The 19408-nt window shown below is 43.2% G+C and overlaps 2 protein-coding genes across 2 annotated transcripts in view; one reads left to right on the plus strand and one right to left on the minus strand.

Annotated features, from left to right (window-relative positions):
* Positions 1-3265, minus strand: part of LOC310875413 (ras-related protein Rab-38) — a 10192-nt gene extending 6927 nt beyond the window's left edge. Inside the window, exons 1-2 of the mRNA XM_083788638.1 lie at positions 3028-3265; positions 2384-2634 (exon numbers count right to left, since the gene is read on the minus strand). Coding sequence (XP_083644764.1) covers positions 2384-2576 — 193 coding nt within the window. The 5' untranslated portion in view covers positions 2577-2634; positions 3028-3265. The remainder of the gene's footprint in view (positions 1-2383; positions 2635-3027) is intronic.
* Positions 3266-6574: 3309 nt separating this feature from the next.
* Positions 6575-13794, plus strand: LOC310875555 (ras-related protein Rab-39B). Its single transcript, XM_083788831.1, has 3 exons — positions 6575-6818; positions 11568-11748; positions 12647-13794. Exons 1-3 carry the CDS (start codon positions 6604-6606, stop codon positions 12890-12892), a joined length of 642 nt encoding a protein of 213 aa, XP_083644957.1. The 5' UTR covers positions 6575-6603; the 3' UTR covers positions 12893-13794.
* The last annotated feature ends 5614 nt before the right edge of the window (positions 13795-19408 follow it).

Genomic DNA, 19408 nt, shown 5'->3' on the forward strand with positions numbered 1-19408 from the left:
TGCCTCTCGGGCATCTCCCTAGAGCAGACCAAGGCGCAGTTGGAGGAAACACATCGACTTACTGGCCTTGGAACGGAGGAGTCACTAATGTTGCTCTGGAGAGGTCTGGAGCTCTCTGGTGGAGCTGTTGCCCCCGTGACCCGACTACGGATAAGCAGTTGAAGATGGATGGATAAAACCCAAACATGCTTTTATAACCTTTGTGACATAAAAGATAACTTTGATTTGGCAACATTTGGACAGAATGACGCCTTTCAGAATGTGTGTGAGAGAGAGAATTGTTCATGTGTGCAGACAGACACACGTGAGTAAATATGTGTGTGTGTGTGTGTGTGTGTGTGTGTGTGTGTGTGTGTGTGTGTGTGTGTGTGTGTGTGTGTGTGTGCGTGTGTGTGTGTGTATGTGTGTGTGTGTGTGTGTGTGTGTGTGTGTGTGTGTGTGTGCTAGTACTTTTCCTGTGTGATTCACCAGTATATTAGGAGCATGTGAGGGAAGTTAGTGTCCAGTATAAAAGCTTATTTATACACGTAGGAAGCATGCGCGTGCGCACACACACACACGCACACACACACACACACACGCACACGCACATTCCTACTCACGTGTGCGTCTGCACACATGAACATATATTCTCTCTCACACGCACGCACACACGCACACACACACACACACACACACTAACTTTAACTTTAACAATAACACGTACATGCCTAATTCTTACAAAAAGAAAAATGGCCTTCAGTATAAATGTGATTTAAAAGTACATGATAGACACTTAGACACTATTATGAACTCTCCTGATCTCGGTAAACAGACTAGTTTTGCTCGCATTCTTTTCAAGTTTAACAAACCCTGTCCTTACGAATTACAATCCAGTCTTTATGTATAGAGCCACTGTTAAAAAACAACAGAGTTGACCAAAGTGCTTTATAGTGGAAAAGTATGTGTGTGTGTGTGTGTGTGTGTGTGTGTGTGTGTGTGTGCGTGCGTGCGTGCGTGCGTGCGTGCGTGCGTGCGTGCGTGCGTGCGTGCGTGCGTGCGTGCGTGCGTGCGTGCGTGCGTGTGTGTGTGTGCGTGCGTCCACTGACTGAGTTTCCACACCCACTTGCAGCCTATCTCTACAACAGTCGGACTATGTCAGTAGGCCACCGGTCGGTTCGAAGTCCACCTCTCTCTCTCTGTGGCTTTTTAAATGTCTTATCAGTCTGTCATGTGGTTAAACACCATTCAGCATATATGCTCAGCACGGAGGGAGCTTCAAGGTAAAATAAATATATATAAATACTGTCTTTGTGTGTGTGTGTGTGTGTGTGTGTGTGTGTGTGTGTGTGTGTGTGGGGGGGGGGGGGGGGTATACTGAAGGTATGTAAATCAAATTAAGTGTGGTGAGGAGTGGCATACTGATAACCATTATAGCCTGCACAGTGGCAAAAATACAACAGACGCATTCTTCTCCTCCCATAGACAGTGGACTGGACCCCGGGGGGTCAGGGAGGGGGGTCCCCAAACCATTAGCTTAACGTGCAACATTGTTTTCTCACTCAACAGTAGACAAACCAACATACGTGTCTGTGTAAGTCATGTCTATCTGCACATTTCTAAAGGACTTTTAACCACAAAAAATACAATACATTACTGTATATGCTACTAAATATACTATAAAAAATCTAACATTGGCCAAATTGTGTAATATCACATGAGAAAGAATGAGGCAAAATGCAAAAATAGCCTATATAGATCAACTATTTTCACAATATTTGTCATTGGAAATGAATCAAACAAAATGTATAGGCCTAATGCCTCAACTCCTACAAGTCCAAGTGCTTGTCAGAGTGGGGGGTCCCCAGTTAAAATATGATTTTTAGGGGGAGTTCACAGCCTGTCTGAAAAGGTTGAGAACAACTGCCATAGTGCACCACCCTATATGTGCCTTGTTATTACGCGTCCATGGAGGAGGCAATAGCCTGCAGTAGTGGTTTTAAATCAGTGGTCCAGGGACCACCAGTGGTCCTTGAGGGGGTTCCAGGTGGTCCCCAGCGAAATGATGGAGAGTTTGAACCAAAGTTTTAGTTCTTTCACTTTTGAGAGTGTAAAATAGGGTTCATTTGGTTTCATTTTACGATCTCAAGAGTTAAGTTATTGTAAAGATCTGCATTAGGCCTACTTCATTTACAAGAAGTCTACATAATTAGAGAATGGAATCCTAGGCCTATCCAACGATAACAAAAGTCTTTAGTTTGTGGTCAGCAAGTCTAGATCTCATCAAATGGTGGTCTGTGGCTCAAATGCTGAAAACATAATGGACCTTGATATATAAGGTTACATATATTGAAAACCACTGTCCTATACAGTAGATGAGTAGAAAAACTTTATGTATACACACCGGCAATGTCCCATAGTTGCAGGCGAACCACTGTCTTGTGATCCCAACTGATCACTTTGAGTGCGAAGTCCACGCCGATGGTCGCTCGGTAGTGCTGGGAGAAGACCTGGTGCACGTAGCGCTTTATGATGGACGTTTTGCCCACTCCCAGGTCCCCGATGACCAGCACCTTCAACAGGCGCTCCTGCTGCATGGTGACTGTCTGTGGCTGCTCTGGAATGGAATTAATCTATCTAGATGATCGAGTCTGTCTGTGTGAAGGAGCACAATTTGCAAACGATTAGGTATATGTATTTTATATCACCAGACGTTCTTCACGTTGTTGAATGGGGATGTTTATCAATGCATGCGCTTTATCAGTCAGTCACTCACTCACTCACATCCGTCAAATAAAAGCCCATCAGGAGCTTTTTGGTGACTGACTGTTTGATGACTGCAGACAGACTGCATACTCTAAAATGTATAGGCTATATCTTTTATCTTTTTTAAGTTAAGAAAACGTTTAGACATGTTAGAAAAGATAGACAAAAGATAGACATGTTTGGTTTTTTTAGATAGACAGTGGTGGGAAATGTTTAAGCAGCATATCGCATATGGTTGTCAATTTGTCAAGAAGAAATGTGTTCTCTCTTTATTTAACTTACCATAAAAGTCTTGTGTGCGTATTTCCTCCTATTTCGTCCATGTTTTCTGTGCACCGATCTGTGCAGCAACAACAGCAGTCCTCATATAAACTAAAGGGAACCTGAGAACTTCAAGCGTTGCAAAAGAAAGAGAGAAAAAATAAGAGAGAAAAAAAGTCGCTCGTTATCTCCTAGGGCCAAGTTGTGGCGTGTCCGTGTGCACATCTCCGGGTCTGCGCCATCATCACACACACACACACACACACACACACACACACACACACACACACACACACACACACACACACACACACACACACACACACACACACACACACACACATACAGTGTGACGCTGCGTGTCAGCTGTTTGTCACTCTCATGCGCGCGCGTATTACTGAGCCGCCCTGGCTGGAGCCGTCTCTCTCTGGGACAAACAACCCCCGCCCCCCCTCATGTCTGTCTGTCTTCTGTCTGTCGATATGTCCGTGTCCGTCTGTCTGATAAAGTTCAAAGGTGCTTTATTAACCTACAGAAAGCAAAAATGAAAAAAGGCTAAACGAAATAATTTAGGCTATTAAAAGGGCCGAAGTAATGTGTAAACAGAACTCTCTCTCTCTCTCTCTCTCTCCCTCTCTCTATTTTATCTCGCTATCACTTTATCTGATCTCTCTCTTCTCATCAGCTCTGCCTTGCGCTGGCGTGCGTATAGCTATAACCGCGCGCGCACACACACACACACACACACACACACACACACACACACACACACACACACACACACACACACACACACACACACACACACACTCACACATATTATTATAGACAGACAGAGGGGTGGGTGTGCAGATGTAGAATGCTATAGTAGCCTACTACAACTAGCTCGTGGATGTGAAAGAAAACTACATCTACCGGCATCGTCTCGTCTATACTTCCGTTCGGTGACTACGCACTGAGCGATCGTAAATAAGTTGTTGGTGCGCACAACACAAGTACAACTAAAGTAGCCTAGAGCCGAAAGCTTTTGATGTAACCAGACCAGTCCTTATCTTTTAAACAACCCATAAAGATAGATAGATAGATAGATAGATAGATAGATAGATAGATAGATAGATAGATAGATAGATAGATAGATAGATAGATAGATAGATAGATAGATAGATAGATAGATAGATAGATAGATAGATAGATAGATAGATAGATAGATAGATAGATAGTCAATTTCTGCAGGGCATTGCAATTGCACATTTTGGAATAGTATGGGCTATAAATATGAATAGGCTTGTGAATAGGCTATGAATATAATAGGCGAATATACATCTCCCTCCTGCCACATCAAAGTGTCTTATTTATTTAACATTTATTTGCACATTTGCAAATAAATGTTAAATAAACATTTGTTATGCTTTTAAATTAAAAGTGTTAAACATTTACTAAATAATGTTGCTCGGTGGGTGGGTGGCGGGGGGTGTAGTGTGCATGTGCGTTTCTACACGTGTCGTTACGGTAGTGGTACTGATGCGGGATGAGTCAGGCTATATGATGCTGTCTGCTACTTGCTGCCATTTCATCATCATCATCATCAGCAGCAGCAGCAAACACCTACAAACAAACAGCCCGGCCTGTTATTTATCGCTGCTATACAAACAAACACCATCAGGGGATTCCCCTCCTCCGCCTCCTCGACCAGCACAAAACACATCCCTTTCAATTCATGATCTGCAGGGTTCACGGAGCAGAGAATTATAAGGAGAAGAAACGGCCAGCGATCCAACCGTGACTTTGTCTAGTTTGCACCTGCCTAGCTGCGCGTGTTGCTGTGTTTTTCAGGGCCTGTGACTGTGTCTTTATAGGTCTTTATATACGAGGAGATATCGGGTTTTGACAGACAGGCCCACCAAGCCTGCGTTGTTTTTTATAGAGGGCTGAAAAAACCCGTCCGGTCGGTCGGTGTTTTTACACACGGGTGATTTCTCTCTATTTTCCTCCATCTTCACAAAGGATAAATCTGGTTTCTTCTCGATGTAATGATGGAGCCTGCATCCCGATCCTGAACGGCGCAGGTCCTGAACGATGTAAGATTATTTTACTACATTCTAAAGCTATATGTCTATTAGGCCTGGCTATTTATAAGCTAGTCCGACTCCTACAACTCACATCATGCCAACTATTAGGACTATATTGTGTTGTTTGTCACTTGATATTTACTCTTGTAGCGGGGCTATGTTGCTTCAAGTCAGAGCATAGCACTACAGGCCTGTTCGGGGATGTGCCTGTGCTGTACGCTATTATCATCACCACAAAATTCGTAGTTTTTTGGAGTAAAGCCTATACAATATGATTCGACATCGGCCCGAAATCGCAGTTCTAAAATTACCCGTGCACATGCGTGCCAGTCAGGTCAGAATGACTGTAGGCCTATGGCCTAAAATCACAATTATAACGCTATAAGATAAACATTTTGCCATCCAGCTACCAAATATAGACTACGGTATAGCCTATAGCTATAGATATAGGCTATATAGGCCTATTACTCCATGACCCCATATTGTTTTATTTGTATTTTATTTGTAGGTTACTTATAGATAACTGATTTTGATAGGCCATATGTCATATAAAATAAGCCTATAGCCTAATTACATATCCATTGACATTTAGCATACAGTGAAGCACAGCTGTCAGAATGCTGGCCGATTAGGCTATACTAGATCTAAATGGCTTCAATGTTCTATTACGTGGATTATTCCCCGGACCGGGGAATGGAGTGGGACCACTAATGTTTGCATACCGACCAGGCTACGCAATGTGATTCCCATCTGGCACCCTGCCGACCTGACTATGACTGCTGCGAGCCGGAGTTGGGAACATGTAGGGGCTATTATTAAGGCTGCGAGCTTTGCTTCACTGATTGACCTATCGATTATATTGATTGAATATTGATACTATAGGACAGCTCAGCTGAGCTGTGCGTTATTTGGATTGTCATCATTGTATGCTAGAATTCTTTCATAGGCCTATTATACAGAATCGGATGAACTGAGTATAGGCATATACCCTACACAAGGACCCCAGTGGAATTTATGGAAACAAGCCACATGCTTTCTTGAGTTTAAATCCTCTTAGCAGACCTTGTGTCGAACTATATAGGCTACTTTGCGTGTATCATTATGTCGTGTGTTTTTTGTTGCATTTGCATGCACTGTGCGCGCGTGTGTAGGCTACTGTGTACCGTGGTCCGTGTAGCTGTGCACAGTGCAGTGTGCAGTCTCAGTCTGCACTGCAACCGAGAGAGCAGCCAGGGTGCGCTCACTTCTGCAACTGGCACGGTGCATGACAACGCTTATCTCTGTAAACACTATTGTTCTCACTTCTCGTTTTTCATCTCTCTCTCTCTCTCTCTCTCTCTCTCTCTCTCTCTCACACACACACACACACACACACACACACACACACACACACACACACACACACACACACACACACACACACACCGTGACACCGACAGAGCGGTCGTCATCAGTCAGACAGACACACACACACACACACACACACACACACACACACACACACACACACACACACACACACAGTGGCATGGAGGCGATATGGCTCTACCAGTTTCGGCTCATCGTCATCGGCGACTCGACCGTGGGCAAGTCGTGCCTCATCCGGCGTTTCACGGAGGGCCGCTTCGCGCAGGTGTCCGACCCCACGGTCGGCGTGGACTTCTTCTCCCGCCTGGTGGAGATCGAGCCCGGCAAGCGGATCAAGCTGCAGATCTGGGACACCGCTGGCCAGGAGCGATTCAGGTATAGGCGCCGCCTTAATAGCGTTGCCGTTCACTTCACAATCATTCTGATTAATTGAAAATGGTGGACCTTTAAACAGGTGTAATGCTTAATCATGGATAGTCCACAAAGTTTGATTTGAAAATGTCAATCAATCAATAGCCACACGGCTGGACTGAGTGGGCGGGTGGTCCTTGAGAGAGAGAGAGAGAGGGGGGGGGGGGGACGACTCTCTTCCTGCATGTGCTTTTCTATTGCTCATGCAAATTGCATGCTATTCAATCAATCAATCAATCAATCAATCGGCCTATGCTAGTTTTATTAGCCTAAACCAGGGGTCCGGCGGCCACCTCACCTGTGGTCCTTGAAGGGCTTTCATGTGGTCCCCAACTAAATGATGGAGAGTTGGTAACCAAATGGACCCTTATTAGATCTTCTGTATATGAAACCAAATTGACCCGTAGCCTATATTTGGTTTCATTTTACACTCTCAATGTTATTTTGATCAACGTTTGCCTGTTATCTCTCCTATTGTAGCCTATAGTACCACTATATCAATACAGCATTGAAATAGTTTGTCTGCAAGGCTAAATGTCATCAAATGGTGGTCCGTCATGGCTCAAATGCAAAATAAATAATGGGCCTTGATATGAAAATGGTTGAAAATGGTTGCCTAAACTAAAGTGTTAATTTAACTGAGAGCATGCAGTGCAGTTACTGTAAATGGCCTATGAGATTATGTTGGTATAGGCCTATAGCCTATTTATTTTGGCTTTTGAAGACTTGAATTGAAATTCCTTCATTCAAACACACAAGCAAGTATATCAAGCATTCTGATTTAATTCAAGAGCTCCATCCTGCTTGCTTTTACAGAGAATGTTACAGGTGCTTCCTCTACAGAGAAAATGTCAGTGTTCATTATTAAAGCTATATGCATTATCTGTCTATTTCAGAGAACGCTCACCAGGTACAATAGAATGTCATTTGGAGATAATTGATGTCAATATAGCCTATAAGCCTACAGCTGCCCTGTGAATTCATTGTTGAGCTGGGACGACACTGCTATTAACACCTGCAATTGATATTCTGTATTTGCATAGTCCTCACTTCTGAGGAGAACCCAATTAACAAAGTAAAAAATAAATTAAATTAGGTTATAGGCTAACAACTCAGTTAATTACTTAATTATCACCTTTTTTGCATAGGGGTGTAAAAGCGGCACTATTTAACCTTTTAACCACTATCATAGCATATCATGTCCCACAGAATTATAAAGGTACATGTTTAAGAAATAACAATCATCCTTCCATAGATTTATAGACTATATGGGGGGGTTCTGTTAGGAGCTTGCCTTGCTATGGATAGGGGAGACAATTAGACAATGGCTGCCATGTTATTTGTGTCCAGTGATACTCCAAAGTATTAGTGCTGCTTTAATGTTGATCGTTTTAATTTGGGAACCAATAGCCAACTTAATCTCGCTCATGTTAATGTGTTGTCATCAAGCAGGCAGCCTGTCTCCAGAACTTAGCATCCTTGGCCATTGGCATGGTTGAAGCTGTCATGTTGACATATCATTGGAGCATCACCACTTGACCTGGTGTTAAGTCATTGTGATCTGGCAGTCAGAGATCTTTCTGTCTCCGAAAAGGAATTGTTATTGCTCTTCTAATCAGTGGCTCCTTCTCAACAATAACATTATCCACAGAGAGGAGAGAAACCTAGAGGAAAGGGCGACTGTTAGTAGAATGAGAAAAGCATTGTATACATTCATTCCCAGATAATTTGACACGATGAATAAAAAATAAAGCAACAAAACATATTAAAGAAATATTTCTATCAGATGGTCTCTCTCACACACAGGAGAGAAACAATATCACCAGAATGGATGGTCTCTCTCACACACGAGAAACCATGTTACCTAAATGGATGAACTCTCACACACACACACACACACACACACACACACACACACACACACACACACACACACACACACACACACACACACACACACACACACACACACACACACACACACACACACACACGATAAACCTGTTACTAGAAAGAATGTTTTCTGAGCCCAGAGGGCTCCAAACCAGAATGACTAACTCAGCGACTTTCCTTTTGTTTGTCTATGCAAAATTAATGGGTATTATTGAAACAGGGACATTATTCAAAGCTAATATAAAAATCACATGTCGTGTGAACTGAGTGGTGCAACTCCCCCCCCCCCCCCCCTCTCTCTCTCTCTCTCTCTCTCTCTCTCTCTCTCTCTCTCTCTCTCATTAGCAGGCAACAGTGCAACACTATCTCTCTCTCTCTGTTTCTGGCACAACAGCGCCACTTTTGCCCCTACTGGTACTCTAAACATAGTCACATAGGTTGGGACGGACATTGCTGTTCCTTGGAGTGGTTGCACCACTCAAAAACACAGTGTGGTTGACCTGAGCTATGAGGTACGAGATATAATGTGTTACATACATGAGAGTATGCTAAACCGGACAGCATGATGCATTGGCAGATTTGGCACAGATGTACAGTACCTACCTGTGACACTTGTTCCGTGTTGTCGTGTGTCCGCTATTCTCGGGCCATCGTCGCATCACGGAAAGGGAAACCGCGGAGCTGGGTTGAAAGTGCAGGGGTTTAGGGTCGTATCGTGGAGAACGGGCGTAGGCGGCGCTTCAGCTTCCTTCACAGTCTATATGACTTGCCCAACTGAACTGTGCACAAAGTGTATATTTACTGTACATATATCTAGAGAGAGATGCCTTAACACAGCTATACCACACACCCACACACACACCCACCCACCCACACACACACACACACACACACACACACACACACACACACACACACACACACACACACACACACACACACACACACACACACACACACACACACACACACACACACACACACCTGTTTTAGCTCATCGCATGCCTGCCATGCAAGGAGGTAAACTGGTCTCACACCTGACACTGACAGTGTGATTCGGGCCTCCATAGCAACGGTGACACGCTCCTCAGAGACACGTCCATGACTCAGACTCTCTTCTCTCCTCCTCTTCCTTTTCTTATTTCATCTCCACCTCCTCCTCTTCAACTGGCAAGGGCATTACTCTCAACTGACTCACTGTCCTTCCAATTGTACGGTCATCCTCCCTTCCGTGTGTGTGTGTGTGTGTGTGTGTGTGTGTGGGCAGTGGTGCAAAAACTACCCACATTTTGTACTTGAGTGTAAAAGAATCAAAACAATACTGTGCGCGTGTCCTCCCCTGTCTTCCTCTCTTTGGCGAGCTTGCGTCTCTCTCTCCATCCCTCCTCCTCAACAAAAGCAACAACACAGCAGAGGCTATGCCATGTCGTATGCCACATCACGGCTTCTGCTGCTGTTTGTTTGGCACAACGCTAGCCTTCCTCAGCTTGTCTGCTCATCCACCTCCTCACTCCTTCCTCCCTCTGCTTCACCCCCCCCCCCCTCTCTCTCTCTTCATCATATTTTTCTGGGCCTGTCATTGGGGTGTACGACTGTGACATCACCAACACCTTATAAAGATTTCATGCATCTCGCTCTCTCTCTCTGGCTCAGTCTCTCTCTAACTCTCTTTCTCTATATCTGTCTTTAAGTGGAAATGTCATCCCACTGTAAACAAACTACAAACATAACACAAAATACAAATTACTTTGTTAAATTAGTATAAAATGAATACCGGTACATTAAAATGTAAAAAAATGAACCGACAGAGGAAAGCATATAGGCCCCAATGGATCAAGACAGTGAGAGAGTGAACTTCAAAGCACAACTGTCTAATTGGCCCAATATCAGGATTAGGTTGACCCTAATTCATAAACAAAGAGAAGGTAGTAAAGGAGAGCCCTTGGTGGACAGCACAAAAAGTACAAAGCGTGCTCATTAGTAAATCTAGTCTTAACAATTTACAAAACATTACCACCAATCCACCATATACATATTTAGGAAACCAGGTCTGTCTCTTTCTCTCTGTCTCTCTCTCTCTCCACAGGTTCACTCCTATAACCTACGGCTACTGGTGGACTTTGGCTCTTAAATGGAACGTTTACCCCCATTTTGTTCCGCCTCCAGCGGTTCTTGTATTCGTTTTAATGAGGTTCAGGTTAGGAATGCGTTTAGGGTTAGACAAGATTAGGTTTAGGCATAGTTTTACTGAGGTTACATTACGTTTAGGAATACCTAGTGGTACCTACTAGTGGTACCTGTTCTGAGGTTTCCGGTTTTGAGAAGTGTTTTGGGGGAAAGCGTTGGTGTATTCTATACAGCAGAGAGGGCCACTATATTTCAACACTCACTGCAGAGGGCCACAGCCCACATTGCATATTACTCTCATAGCAAAAAGAGCCGATCTACAAGCTCAAAACCCGTTTGTAATTTTTGAAATGGAATCCTGAAAAGTACAAATTGTATTTAATTTCTTGTTAACTTTATGAACTAAATACAAATACATTGGACATAAAAAAAAAGACAATAACATTGTAATACTAGTCATTAAGCTGCCAATATAGACTGAAGTAATTAAAGCGGCTCATTTTTTGCATGTTTGGAATTGTAACAGCTGAAACAATAATATAAGTGAAGGGGGGGCTGCATGTGGCCCCTGGGCCACCAGTTGCCCATGTATGTTCCACAGCATTCTACAGTGTGTGTCCTATTATACCTCGCTCTAACCTATGTGTCTCTTTTTGTCCCACCTCTCTCAACATCCATTCATGTGTCGCCCAGGTCCATCACACGGGCTTACTACCGCAACTCGGTGGGCGGGCTCCTCCTGTTCGACATCACCAACCGACGCTCCTTCCAGAACGTCCACGATTGGCTGGAGGAAGCCCGCAGCCACGTCCAGCCTCACAGCATCGTCTTCCTACTGGTGGGACACAAGTGTGACCTGGAGGCACAACGTCAGGTAGGGGGCGCCACCGAGTGCGGAAATTGTCTAGGGGAAGTGACAGTTCATACAAGTGTTAGTTGAACTCTAGTCTCATGTTGCCAGACTGTTGACTCTCGCAATTTTCAAATGTTTCCGTCATACAGTCTGAAGCAGCGGATGAAGTGGAAGTGGAGAGTCGGAGACTGACTATAATAATATAATACTGACTATCAAGAAAATAAAAATAAGACCCACCCACCTCAGACATCAGCAAGCAACATTATGAAAATGAAAAAAATATAATCAGGCTGCTTCTTCCTTTACTATATTGAAAAACATTCAGGCTGGCGCAGTGACCACTTGATATTGATCCAACTCGTGATAGAACAGCAAATGGGATTTCAAATAAAAAAGCAGAAGAGGAGAGCTTCAGCGTTCTTTAGCCTAAGTCTGTGCCAAATAAAATAAATAAGACGCATCTTCCAATAAATAAATAAAAAAGCTTCAATATAAACTAAGGCTAATTCATCTATAAACAATAAAAACAATCCAACATGTTTTGCCCCTATGACCTTCTTCAGGGCATGCAGAAAATAAGTCTCTCTCTCTCGGCTGCTATGCTCATGCACCCTTATCTCAGGTACTCAGTGTAATGTTCTTTGTGAAAAAGAGACTCCCTTGGCTGTATGACTGTACAGCCTGTAAATAAGATACCGGTAAGAGAGACCCTACGAGTGTGCCGTTTGTGGAACAAGCTTCTAAACCTCCTTACCCCCACCCTCCTCTCTCCTTTTCCCTTTCTTTGGTTTCTTGGAAAAATAACACGATTGGAACTATGAACAAAAAACGAATTTCACCCACTTTATTTTACTTGTAAAAACTGTGATGATACAATAAAGATGATTCTAAATGTGATTCTCTCTCCGTGCCCCAGGTGAGCCGCCAGGAGGCGGAGAAGCTGGCGGGCGCGTACGGCATGCGCTACGTGGAGACGTCGGCGCGTGACGCCATCAACGTGGAGCACGCCTTCACCGAGCTGACGCGGGACATCTTCGCGCTGGTGCGCTCCGGTGACATCACCATCCAGGAGGGCTGGGAGGGCGTCAAGAGCGGCTTCGTCCCCAACGTGGTGCACTCCTCCGAGGAGGTGACCAAGAGCGACCGCCGCTGTCTCTGCTGAGACGGGGAGGGAGGGACAACATCATGGGAGCCTTGCCAGAAACAAAACGTTGTACATGCTGGAGTTTTTGGGAGTGAGCGAACGGAAACCGTGGTGGGGAAGGAGGGATCTGGGGGAGGGAGGAGGCGGGGGTGCAGATCCAGGACAGGAACCGGTTGGCCCCCAGCCCCACCTCCCCCTTCTGCCGGGTTTCCGTTTCTGAACGGGCGGAAGGTTGATGGATTGATGGAGGCGATTCCGAGGAGATTGGTTGATTTAAAGGCTGGGAAGAAGAAGTCGAGGTGCCTTTTGTCTACACGAGTCCACTGTTTGGCAAAGAGGGAAGGGCACAAGAGTGGTTCCCGACACTTTATCGCCCGTTTGATTTCCTTTGGGTTCACATTTTCTTTATTTTTGGTCGGCTAGCCTGAAGGTCAGTGGGAGAAAAGAGACGGTTCTTTTGGTGCAGCCTGGGGAGGGGAGTCTTACCTTAGGACAACGGTTCATGACTCGATACATTTGGCTCCATTCTTCTCTTTTTCACTCCATATCTCTCTCTCTCTCTCTCTCTCTCTCTCTCTCTCTCTCTCATTTCCCGTAAGACACAGAATATCCCTGTTCCTTTCCTCTGGTCTCCTAACGCGTCTCCTCCTCTCTCAAGTCCAATATGCAATTTCAACAATCACACGTGAACAGAACAGACCACATAGGCCTCCATCCATCCATGGTGAGACGGCATGCAGCACCACTTTAGTAGATAATATTAACCTGAAGATGCATATAATTATAGTCAGCAATCTCAGGTTCAGCCTCTCCTCTCTCCTCTGTGACTGAATTAGGGTTCCTCTGCTACTGCACTGCACTGCACCCCATGCACAATGTTGTTCCCATAGTCCGCTCTGAGAGCTCTGGAAAAGAAGAGCTCTGGAAAAGAAGAGCTCTAGATAGAGAACAAAACTGTTCTACAGCAAGAGCTCCCATAACAGAAGATTTCTGGAATGGAATACAGGGAAGGATTGTGCCCTTGTTTATGCTTTCTCGCGTGGAATAGCAGACCTACAGGCTCACATGTTGTGAGCTTGCAGGGCGGCTATTTTTGGCATGAGACGCCGCCGCCATGCGACGAAGCATGAACCGGGTTTGTGTGTGTGTGGGGGCGGGGGGGATGGGGGGGGGGAGTCAAATTGCCTTCACTTCTAATTTGAACTGATTCTATTGTTGCCAGACATTATTACTCATGGAACTCCTCCTGAGAGAACTATTTGAGCCGCCAGTGAGTCCCCCGTTGTTGGATAAAATGTCCGTTATCATTCACTATTAAATAACGTGACAGTCAATCACCAAGCGGAGATCCTTAAGGACTGTGTTGCCAGGGACAACCTCCCTCCCCACACAGGACTGTGTACAGCAAAATGGACCTATTAAAGGTGGACTGGTGTATGTGGACCTGAAAGTTCACATACCTCCCTGCCTGGCAGTCTACCTTGAAACGGATGGGGGTGGGGGGACTTGTTAATGTGGACAGACACACCTATAGCTTACAGTTGGATGGCATGTGTCCTGTCTGAACAGTGGACGTTTGTTTGGCAAAACTTTGAGGGACGGAAAAATCTCATTTTAAACTGGAAGTATACCAACCGGACCGGAGCCACACGAGAGGAGAACCACAGCGACAGCATACTGTATACAAGGAATTAACCGGAGGAATGAACTTCAAAATAACACTACATTGCACGCATACCATACGGATAGCACGTGTGTGTGTGTGTGTGCTGTTCCCAGGCCAATAGCAATAGCAAGGGGGGACAAACAATCCCACATCGCTGCGATTAACATGGAGGGAGCACTCTCTTTGGTTCACGTTATAACAGGGGGTCAATTTGGGGGTCCTTGACGTGAAAAGGTTTGGGAACCACTGCGTTATAACTGTCCATCGCAGCTTGTCACCTGGGGACAGCCTCGGCTGCTCTGCACAGGCACTCCACGCCCACGGACGTTTCACTGGAGTAAAAGTAACAAGACCACAACACAAACACACTGTTACAAGTCAAAAGTGCAAAAATTCAAACGTTCAAATTAAATTAAACTCAAATTAAAATAGCCGATCTACAAGCTTACAACGTGCCCATGTGACGCAATGCGACGATGCAATAATGCATTGTGAGCTCTTAGATCGGCTATGTCTAAGTAGCTAAAGTATAAAATAGAGGCATATTTGGTTAATGCATGTTTTGTAATCTAAATATGCAAAGTAACTAGTAACAAACGTTTTTAAATAATTGTAGTGGAGAAAAAAAGAGCAATATTTGCCTCTGACATGCAACACCGCATCTGCGCAGTGACGTCCTATATATTCGCTCACAGAGTCTCTATTTAGCTGGGGACCCCCTGGAACTCCCTCAAGGACCCCTGGGGGTACCCGGACCCCACTTTGGGAACCACTGAATTACAAACCCATGAAGACGTCTCCTACTGACCGATGACCCGGACTGGTCAACAAATTATTGGCTTAAGAAAGCGACAAACCAAAAAACAAACCAAAACAAATCTTCATGTGGTGTGCAATTGATAAGACAATATGTTGAGTGAACCAAAACAAGCGCCCCCTCCCCCACCAAACTGTTTGCATGGGAATGGCATACATGCTGGTAGAACTGCACCATTGTAATCTTTCAGGGAAGCGCAGTAGGGGGATATTCTGTACATTCTACAAACCAACAACATAGACATAAGACATTGTATCTCCTTTCATTCTCTTCTGTGTGTGTGTGTGTGTGTGTGTGTGTGTGTGTGTGTGTGTGCGCGCGCACCAGTGCGTGCGTGCCTGTGTGTGTCTGAGACATTGTAAAAAAAAAAAGAAATAAGAAAAAGGTTAGGTCGATCTTACAGAAATAGATTGCCATTTTCAATTAGACTGATTATGATTCATTCCATTACAGCTAGGGGTTAAATTTGACATTTCTTACAGGATACAAGAGCGGACACTAAAGAAAACCACCTCAATGTAAAATTTGCTATTTTGCTAAAAATATATATATTAAAAAAATGCAAGTCATGTAAAGTATACATGATGTACTGTAATCAGACTTAAATGTAACCTTCAACGTATTGTTTATGCCCAGAATGATATATACAGGATGTATAGCAATTGTAGAAATATTACAACTTAAATGTTGAATGTTCAATCATGTTGTATACTTTACATTACCGGTCTTAAGACCATTTCCCAGATGTATTTACTTTTTGGACCAAATACAAATAGCCAATTTTACATCGAGGTGTCCATGCACTCTTCATAGTGCCCACTCTGTCTGTTACTCCTACATATTATGATCCAAAGAATTTCAAATGTTTTGTTCATTTTGAATTAAGGGAAACTTGTTTCCATTTAGACATAGTTGACACTGAAAATGATTAAAATATGGCAATTCTGACATACTGTACTGCAATATCGTTCACTTTATGAAAACCTTAAAAACATGTCCAAATGTAAGATGCCGTCGTGAACATGAAGTACATTTCCTTCAAGCAATGCTTAAATTCTATCATTAAACATTTTAACAAATGACAAATTCTGTCATTATTATACTTTGCTGAGCATGTACAGTGAGGGCACAGAATGTACTGTAGGTTTCAGCTTCAATCAATGTGTTGAGCTCAGCAGCATTTTCACATGCCATTTGTCCTGTTTCAGACCTGTTTTACATGACTAATTACTACTTTAGTCTTTTATCATCTTTTTATTTTGTATTGAAAGGGGGTACAACAGACATCCACAAGAGCTATTGTAAGATTAAAGCAAACAGAAAATAGACAAAGAATACTATAGCATAAAAATGTATTTGTTTAACTAAATAAGTTATTCAGACATTAGGGCAAAGGTCACCTTGAAAGGTCTGATTATTTAGGTCTTATTGTATTTATCATATGTAACCTAACCCCATACTAGTTGTCACTGTTATGTGTCCCTCCATGTGACATAGTATGCCTTCTAATACTTGTTTACAATGGCAGTTTAGCTTGTGTCGTGAATTTGTATGTGAATGTACCACAGAAGCAAAAGGGTGGAGGTGGTGGGTATGTATGAGTGAGTGCCATTGTAATTTTCCAGGGACATGTCTGTGCCTCAACAAAGGATATCTGATTGTTTGCAACTTGGACTTGAACTCATTTGAATGACATTCTGGTTCCATGCTTCAAGGCATTCCTCTCGTAAACCTAATTAATATTTTGTCACACGATGGTGTATAGTATACTGTATAGATAGCCTAGTATGAATTAGTGTCAACCTCGCGGCCCTCTTTTGGATCTACAAGCCCACATTGCATCACGATGTGATCACTATTTCTATGTGACACTGTTGTATGACTAAGTATAAAATAGGCCATACGTGGTTAAGGACAGTAGCAATTGAGCCGTCAAAGGATAAAAGACAAAAACAAAACATGCATCTTCAATGTGTATAATTATTAAGCGTTGAAGAAAAGGGTAAATTACTTTGTCATTTGACACCCATGTGCTTTACAAGTCATACAAAGACATGTTAACCGGTTGCAAGGGCCCGAGGTTCACGATGAGATTTGCTTAACAGAAAACTATGTAAACATTTGTCTACATTAAATATAAAGGGACGACAAAACATTTCAGGTACATTTGGGTTTTCAACAGTGGTGAAATGCGTTTCCCTCCACTTTGAGCACCCTTTCCCTATAGAGCTGGGCAGATATTATATCGGTATTGTTATACGGAGACTCAACATCATGTGGGATTTGGGATATTTTAACATTGTCTTATCCTTTCCTGGTTATAATCACAAAAAGCCTTATTTTATGCATTCAAATTTTCCAACTGAACATTTTTGAAAATGTTCATACGATTTATTATATTATACAATATCGATATAAAAGGTATTTGGTCAAAATATTGTAATATTTGATTAAGTCTGTATCGCCCAGGCCTAATTTTTCTCAAACTCAATATATTAGCACTCCTCACTTCACACGGGTGTGATTTTCTGAAACGCACAAGACTCTGGGATCAAACTGGGAGTGAGGACTGAAGCGCAGTTGGAATGGCTCTCTAATTGGGGGAAATCCCCCAGTTTCTTTGTTCATGTATGCCCTCCTGATAAGGGTCCAAATGGGAAACATTTATGGGGTCCATGAAAATAAATGAATTTGAGAACCACTGTATAGTGGACTCGTAATGTCATATAGTAGCCTATATCAGTGCAATACATATTCTGAAGAAAACCTGAGACTGACATTCAGTAATTGAGTCTTATGATCAATTCTCAATTCTTATCTTAAAAACGTTCCAGACAAGTCTTGACCCGGGACAGATTTGTCCATTTATGGACATATTGAAGTGTGAATTTTAAAGTGTCCTTGAGTAAGGCACTGAATCCCTAACGAATCTTCAAAGGGATACTATTTTCTGTGGTAGACCCTGCACGACCAAAACCATTATGTCTTCAGGTATCATGACAAGTATGTAAGTAAAGTGAGAGTAATTAAGTGTTCTTTGTACCTGATGGTGGTGGTCCAGTGTGCATAAGCCCAGCCTTGCCTGCTCATATAGGCCAACAGGACCATTCTCCAGTTGTCAAACAGTAGGACCTTTTTTTCCATTGAACAGCAACCGAATGTTGTGAATATCTCCTTCACCTATCTAGCTGTACATTCTAGACAGAAAATATCAGAGATTCTCTACCTTTTAAATTTCAAGGGCCTCCAGTTTGATAGTCGTCGTCGGGTGGAAACCTTGTATGTCCAAAACTGTTACTCTTTAGAAACTGAATACAAGAATGTGTTCCAATAGGCCAGTGAAGTCATTATATAGTCTCTTGTTAATAATGCTCATTTGTTCGATATTTATAAAACGCACAGCCTACTTCACTTTCACTTAGTTAAAAAAACTACATCACAGCACAACACATTGTGAGCTATTTTTGACGAAGTGGGGCATTAATTTAGGATAAAGTTAAAATATGGAGATCAGAGGTCTGTCCCAAACAGCAACGATATACATTAGGCATTTTTGAGAGGCGCCATCCATCCTATATTCAGCTGAGCTATTAGTGTAGACTTTCGTCTTACAAACATTAAGTTACCACTGACAATGAATGGAGAATGTACGTCATATGGACGAGCAAATCGACATGTTATGTCACTTCACACGGATGTGATATTTATTTATTTTATCTCTGGGGCACCAATTTATAGCCTACAGTAACAGTCTTTTAATCAATTTAATGGAACTGTCAGGGTTCTTTTTTGGTTCCATTTTGCACACACTGCACACCCACAAGGGTCCATTTGGTTCCCTTTGTACGTTCAGAGTAAGTTACAGACCCGTAAGGGTCCATTTGGTTCTTAAGCATTAACACATTTGGCTGGGGACTCATTAACCCTCTCAAGGCTGTCCCCACATTGATGAGACTTCTATAATGACACCGCAATTCAGAGCAAACTAAATGCACCTTAAGCTCTACGCCTGAACTGGTTTCAAATATGAACTATGCATTTGTTTCATATA

This window comes from Protomyctophum parallelum, assembly GCF_964188405.1.
Source record: "Protomyctophum parallelum genome assembly, chromosome: 18".
Lineage (NCBI taxonomy): Eukaryota > Metazoa > Chordata > Actinopteri > Myctophiformes > Myctophidae > Protomyctophum > Protomyctophum parallelum.

Excerpts from the sequence above, each read along its gene's own strand:
- LOC310875555 (XM_083788831.1), top strand. The coding sequence starts at position 6,604 with ATGGAGGCGATATGGCTCTACCAGTTTCGGCTCATCGTCATCGGCGAC. Across the intron at positions 6,819-11,567 it reads GCTGGCCAGGAGCGATTCAG|GTCCATCACACGGGCTTACT; the intron begins GTATAGGCGCCG and ends TGTGTCGCCCAG. Across the intron at positions 11,749-12,646 it reads ACCTGGAGGCACAACGTCAG|GTGAGCCGCCAGGAGGCGGA; the intron begins GTAGGGGGCGCC and ends TCCGTGCCCCAG.